The following is a 7,458-nucleotide window of genomic DNA, read 5'->3' on the forward strand; positions in this document are numbered from 1 at the left end:
TCACGCCATTTTCAAAGGCTCGTGCACTGACATTCCTGGCAGGTCTACCGGTAATAGTCAGATTTGGAAAGAACATAAATGATCATAAACCAGTGAATCAGTAAAGAATAACTTTCTGCATCCTTCCTGTGTAGTACAACTAAGGAATACACAAGAAAAAACTATGGAGAAATACAATAACATGTCCCACTGGTTAATTAAAAAACTACACACACAGACACACACACACACACACACACACACACACACACACACACTAATCGGAGGCAGGATGGCTTGGTCAGTTGAACATCGTACTTCGGCACAGGTCATGATCTCACAGTTCATGGGTTCGAGCCCCACATCAGGATGTCTATTGTCAGCCCGGAGCCCTCTTCAAATCCTCTGTCTCCTTCTCTCCCTGACCCTCCCCCTACCCAAATTAAACATTTTATTTACTTTATTTATTGCTTTTAGTCTCTGTCCTTATTTTTTCATTATGTGTAGGATTACATAAACTATTTATAGACACACACATATTTTGCTAATAATTATGGTTGAAAATCCAAAATAGTTACAAAAATATTAAAGAGGAAAAAGTACCAAAATAGTAGAATGATTAACTAAAGGATTTATAGGATTATCAGATGTCCTCTTGGATTTCAGTCTTGTAAGTTGTATTTTTCTAGTGATTTGTCCATCTCAAATTTAGCATACAGTTCTTTATAACATTCTCTTATTACCTTTAAATGTCTGATGTTTTCATATTGGCTGGTTGTGTCTTCTCTCTCTCCTTTTTAAATTTACATTCAAGTTATTTGCCGTAAGGTACAATAATGATTTCAGGAGTAGAATCCAGTTATTCATCCCCTATGTAGAACACCCAGTGCTCATGCTAACAAGTGTCCTCCTTAAGGCCCCTCACCCATTTAGCCCATCCCCCCACACTCAGCCCCTCCAGGAACCCTCACTTTGTTCTGTATTTAAGAGTCTCTTCTGTTTTGTCCTCCTCCTTGTTTTTATATATTTTTGCGTCCCTTCCCTTATGTTCATCTGCTTGGTATGCTAAATTCCACATATGAGTGAAGTCCTATGATATTTGTCTTCCTCTGACTGACTTATTTCACCTAGCATAGTGCCCTGTAGTTCCATCCATGTGGTTGCCAATGGCAAGATTTTATTCATTTGATTCCAGTCATACTCCATTGTATTTATGTGTATATATATACACACCACACCTTCTTTATCCATTCATCTATCGACAAACATTTGGGCTCTTACCATCCTTTGGCTATTGTGGATAGCAGTGTTATGAACATTGGGGTGTGTGTGCCCCTTTGAAACAGCACACCTGTATCCCTTGGATAAATACCTAGTAGTGCAATTGCTGGGTCGTAGGGTAGTTCCATATTTAATTTTGAGGATCCTCCATACTGTTTTCTAGAGCAGCTACACCACAGTGAAAGAGGGTTCCCATTTCTCCACATCCTCACCAACCTCTGTTGTTGCCTGAGTTATTAATTTTAGCCATTATAACCGGTGTGAGATGCTATCTCACTGTGGTTTTAATTTGTATTTCCCTAATGATGAGTGATGTTGAGCATTTTTTCACATGTCTGTTAGTCATGTGGATGTCTTCTTTGGAAAAGTGTCTATTCGTGTCTTTTGCCCGTTTCTTCATTGGATTATCTGTTTTTTGGGTGTTGAGTGTAGTAAGTTCCTTACAGATTTTGGATACTAACCCTTTATCTGGTATGGCATTTGCAAATACTTTCTCCCATTCCTCTGACTGCCTTTTAGTTTTGCTGATTGTTTCCTTCCCTGTGCAGAAGCTTTTTATCTTGATGAGGTCCCAATAGTTCATTTGTGCTTTTGTTTCCCTTGCCTCTGGAGAAGTGTTGAGTAACAAGCTGCTGCAGCCAAGGTCAAAGAGGTTTTTACCTGCTTTCTCCTCTTGGATTTTGATGGCTCCCTGTCTTACGTTTAGGTCTTTCATCCAATTTGAGTTTATTTTTGTGTGTGGTGTAAGACTAGTGGTCCAGCTTCATTCTTCTGCATGCTGCTGTCCACTTGTCCCACCTGCTGAAGACACTGTCTTTATTCCATTGGATAAATAAACATTTTTAAAACCTGTTTTTAACAACCCACACTGAGTAAAGAAACCAATCCCTGCCCTAAGTCATACTGTATGATTCAAATTCTGAAAGTTCTATGAAATGCCAACTATTCTTTTACAACAAAATCCAATGTAATGTTTCATGGGACACAGAGAAAGAAAGACAGAGGGGGCTAATTGAAGAGAATAAAGAGGGCATGAGGAGAGTTTTGAGAGTAAGGGGCACATTCACTCTCTTCATGTAAGAATGGTTTCTCTGGTGTATATATATGGCAAAACTTAGGAGGTTGTATACTTTTTTCAATGTTTGAATGTTTAATTTTTCTGAGAGAGATAGACAGAGAGAGAGAGAGCACGAGTGGGGGAGGCGCAGAGACACAGGGAGACACAGAATCTGAAGCAGGCTCCATGCTCAGAGTTGTCAGCACAGACCCCTACCCCGGGTTCAAGCTCAGGAGCCAGCTGAGGTCGGACACTTAACGAATTGAGCCACTCCGGCGCCACTTTCAATATGGAGTTGCTTTCTTTTATACTTTTTTTTTTTACTTTCAATATGGAGTTTCTTATATGTCAACTATAACACAAGAAAGTGCCGAAAAATTATATCTACATATATGAAATATTACTTAAAATATACATGAAAAAATCTACAGAACGTCCACATTTTCCTCATGGTCCACCAGAGGGCGGCAGAGATGATCCGCAGCCTGGAGCCTTGGTGGGGGAGGGCACTACTGATCTGCCTTGGCACCCACACCCCAGCAGGGTCTGACCCTCCCAGCCTCACTCCATCACGGTCCTCCTCACTCTCCAGGCTCCCCACACTGAACTCCTTCAACCCTCCAGCCTGCCAGGTGTCTGCCTGCTGAGACTGGTTCCTCTGTAGGCAGCTCATCCCTCCACACCCCTGTCCTTGGAGGGGCGAAGGCCCGCCCACACTTCCGGTTTCAGCCAAAAGATCGCTTTGTCAGGAGTGTTTCATGTGACCCCCAGACCAGCCGAGACCCCTTTACATGCACCTGTCACACCAGGCACTTTCCCTTCACGGCTCTTCTCTCCTTTCTATTGTATTTTATTTGAAATCTTATTTAAAAATATGTTTTAATGTTTATTTCTTTATGAGAGAGAGAAAGACAGAGCATGAGCAGGAGAGGGGCAGAGAGAGAGAGAGAGACAGTTTCCAAACTAGGCTCCAGGCTCTGAGCTCTCAGCACATACCCTGACACAGGGCTTGAACCCACGAACCTTTCAATCAAGACTTGAGTTAAAGTAGAACACTAGCCGACCAAGGCGCTCCTCCTTTATTTTAGAGAGAGAGAGAAAAGCAGGGGAGACAGATAAAGAGAGAATCCACGCATGCTCCACGCCTTGTGGCAGCCAATGAGATTCTCAGTCTCACAGTGATGAGCCTAAGTAACGTCATTTTGAGATTAAGGCCTCCATTAAGAGCAACCTCGGGCTGCACGTAGCCCCAGTACCTCAGACTGCTCAAGGCTAAAGCCATCCTCGGACCGCCCTCAAATCAGCTAATCAAAAAACATTCCTGTGGTCTGAGTCAAGGCTGGGAACTGTAGACAGTTATTCTGTACAAACTAGCCAGTTTCTCACCTCTTGCCTGAACCCCTCGTGGACCCTTTGAACTCACCTCATAATTGGTCATTTTCAAAGGATTCCCAAAACTCATGATTGGGTCCCACCAAATGTAACGGACACCTCACAGATACTGAATGGTCAAAGCTGTTACCATGGGTGCTCTAAAATTGTAATTGTTGCTTATATGATGATGCAATACATACAATGTGTACACTGTAACACCCCCATCCCTGAACCCATAAAAACCCTACTTGCTATTGTTTGGGGCTTCGCCTTCTGCCACGACACCGGTAGGCGGGTGAGCCCTGGCTCGAGCTTGTAATAAAGACCCTTTTGTACTTGCATCGGTGTCGGCTCCTTGGTGGTCTCTGGGGACTCGCGAATTGGGCATAACAAGAGCAGAGGGATCATGACCTGAGCCAAAATCAAGAGGCAGACACTTAACCAATTGAGAAACGCAGGCACCCCACCTTCTCTCCCAATTTAAGTGAGTCTCAAACCATCATTTTCTCTGAGTGCCTGTGGCCCTGACACAGGATAAGCCTCAGGAGTCCAGGGTCCATGTCTGTCCTGTTCTCTGTGGAGTTCCCAGGACCCAGCCCAGGGCCTGACACGTCACAGAGGCCCAGTAAATACTCATTATATGCATGAGGGAGACCACACGATGGAAGCATGTCACCCATGTGATGTCTGGGGTCGGAGGCTCTTCCCTGTAGACCCCTGTAGACATGCTGGCAACACCCAGGGACTTCAAATGGGAAGCTGGCTTTGTTGGCCAAGGAGGGAGAGGAGCCTGATTTCCATCCCTTTCTCCAACAGACCCTTCTGAGTCCTCCCACGTGGCTGTTCTGTCCTGTCTGCTCCTTCTAGGGACCTTGGAGCACCCTGATCTGTCAGGGGTCCCTGTGCAGCCCTCACTCCTCGCCTGGCACCACCCACGGNAACAGACAGGGCAGGACAGCAGATTCCCGGCTCAGCAACAGGAAAATCTCATGATCTGGAGGTGGTGAGTGAAGTGCTGTTTCCCCAGTCACTCATCTCTGAGGACTGAAGGTTGGAAACCGAGGTTAGCAACCAGGGACCCCAAACGCTGCCCCTCCCACCAGCCTGAGACACAGACAGATGACCGCTGGGACACGGAGGGCCCTGGGAACACTCGTGCATCCATCCACAGGGATTTGCAGCCCGCTCCACCACTGGGGCACAACCCAGGTCAGAGTCCCTGCCCTCCCTGAGCGCATTTCTCTGGGGAGGAAGACAGACAGGCAAAGACATGAAATGGGAGGTCAGGTGTGGACCAGCCATGAAGGGAACCGAGCAGGGAAAGGTCAGAATGTGAAGACACAGGGTCCTTGGAGAAGCCGGTGTGAGCAGGCCTCTCCCGAAGACCCCCTGAGTGTGAGCAGGTGTCTGAAGGCATGAGGGAGTGAGCCCACACACATCTGAGGAAGAATATTCAAAACAGAGAAAACCACAAGTTCAGAGTCGCCAAATAATGGTAGTTGTGCTGCTGACCCTGACCAGTAGGAGACACACAGACACACAAAGACACGTGCAACCTCACACCTGCCCCCAGGCTGAGGGATTAGGGGCTGCTCAGTCTCAGGGCCCCATCTTTCCATCCCAGTCATAGGTCACTTATTCATCCATGTCTTCTCCCTTCTCTCCTAGTCTCACTCTTAACCTTCTGGAACCCTCCCACCACTGCCCAAGTCACTATTGAATCGGTGCCACCCAATGTTGCCGAAGGGAAGGATGTTCTTCTGCGTGTCCACGATCTGCCTGGGAATCTTCTAGGCTTCGGCTGGTTCAGAGGGGAAACTATAGACTCCAGTAGAGAAATTGTATCATATGCAGTAGACTCACAAGCAGTCACCCCAGGAGCTGCGCACAGCGGCAGAGAGACATTATATCACAATGGATCCCTGCTGCTCCAGAACACCATCCTGGAGGACACAGGATACTACACCCTACAGTACATTCTTAGAAATGTCCAAATTGAAAAAGTAACTGGACAGCTCTGTGTATTCCGTGAGTAATTCCTCTCCCCTCTGGTGTCAGGTGGGGTGAATTCTACTCATACACACAGGATTGCCAGGCCTGGGCTGTGCCTCCCTCCCCCTCTGCACTGTGTCCCGTGTGGGGTTTGGGCATTCAGTGCAGGACACACACAGTGGAAGCAGTTGTCCTAAGATTGGATTCCTTTCCTGGAATGCAGAACCTACAGCCATCTGAGACAAACCATGCAGGATTCTGTCCTGGTCAGGCTTGAGGGGCCCCTGGGATCCTCACTAGAGCTCATCCCAGAAAGCCCCTGCCCAGAACACTGCCTTGGGGCTCCTGACTCTAGTCACCTGGGGACTCTGTGCCAGGGTGGGGTTAGGGTTCCTGGGCAGGGCTGACTGGGAGCAGCGATTTCCCAGCTTCCCGAGTCCTGAGCCTCTGAGCTTCACTCGCTTTTGCTCAGTCTCAAGATCGACATCTGAGGTAGCCATGGACAGCACAGACACATAAAGGCTCCAGTGCATTCGCCAGCCGCCCAGGGAGTCTTAGAGGACGTCAGAGGAAGGTCAGCAACCCAGGGAGGGCCAGAGTAGAGAGAAGCTCTCGTCCGCTCTTCCTCCACCAAGAATCAGGCCCAGGGAGTCTTGTTTGGGGAGGAGTCACAGAGGCCATCTGACTGGCCGGCTGCTATATAGCAGTTTAGGGCCAGGTATTTAAGTGTGTGTAAAGGTTAATTTACAGGCATGGCAAGTAGAGATCATTTACCATTATTCCTATTAGGGGGACACTGAGCCAGAGGAGAAGATACAGTCACTGGCTCAGGGTCACACAGACTGATGAGCAGCTGGGCAGCACAGACCCCGTCCTCTCCCCCATCTGAGGGAAGAATGCTGGTTGGGCAGTGACAGCAAATAGGGGCTCATTCCGTGTTTACTCTACAACTGAATGACCTGCATCCGTGCGATGTGAGTCAGCAGTGCCCCTGCAGCCCAGGGAGGTGGCCGACCCTCACCTCCCTGGGCTGGACCTGAAATCACTGATTGTTTCCTGGTGTGTTGGAGTCACTCCCATTGGGGTGGACTTGCCTTCTCCTCCAACTCTGCACCGGAAAGCATCACAGGGTCCACGGATAACAAACTCACTTACTTTTGTTTAGGACGATGGAGTGCTTCAGTCGTTTGAGCGTCCAGCTTCGGCTTGGGTCATGATCTGATATCAAGCCCCACACTGGACTCCCTGCTGTTCGGGCAGAGCCTGCTTTGGATCCCCTGTCCTTGCTCCCTCTATGCCCCTCCCACCCCTCTCAAAAATAAATGAATTGATTCTCCTGATTCTAGTGACCCTGGGTACTCTTTTTGTTATTAAAAAAAAAAAAAAAGGTGGGAAGGCGTGAATAGGGTGGGTGCCTCCCTGCTGGAGGAGGGCGGGGTCTTGTGTGGCCAGACCTTTTAGGATCCTGCACCGGGATGCCTTTCTGAAGGGATGATGGTCATTCATTCACTCACCACCCCTCCTTCCTGCTCATTTCCTGACTCTTTGCTCCGTCTATGGAGTCTGCTCTGCCATGTAGGGGTCACTGCCTCATGGAGTCATTATCAATCCTCCTTCAGGTCCTGGGCCCGAGTACTAAGCTGGCCTCTGGGGTGTTCCAGCGTCCCTGGGGGTCATGTCTGCTCAGATCCCCATCCCCTGGCCGGGCCATCAGGTCCGTGAAGAACCAAGAGAGGTGCCGTGTTTGGGGCTGGGGGGGGGGGGGTCTCTGTGGC

General features: G+C 48.2%; 1 protein-coding gene across 1 annotated transcript in view; it reads left to right on the forward strand.

Annotated features, from left to right (window-relative positions):
- Positions 1-4,991: 4,991 nt before the first annotated feature.
- PSG5 (pregnancy specific beta-1-glycoprotein 5) overlaps positions 4,992-7,458 on the forward strand; it is a 14,560-nt gene continuing 12,093 nt past the window's right edge. Inside the window, 2 exon segments of the mRNA XM_077747291.1 lie at positions 4,992-5,015; positions 5,278-5,723. Coding sequence (XP_077603417.1) covers positions 4,992-5,015; positions 5,278-5,723 — 470 coding nt within the window.

The sequence above is a fragment of the Crocuta crocuta genome, unplaced genomic scaffold (genome assembly GCF_008692635.1).
Source record: "Crocuta crocuta isolate KB4526 unplaced genomic scaffold, BGI_CrCroc_1.0 scaffold334, whole genome shotgun sequence".
NCBI classification, from domain to species: Eukaryota; Metazoa; Chordata; class Mammalia; order Carnivora; family Hyaenidae; genus Crocuta; species Crocuta crocuta.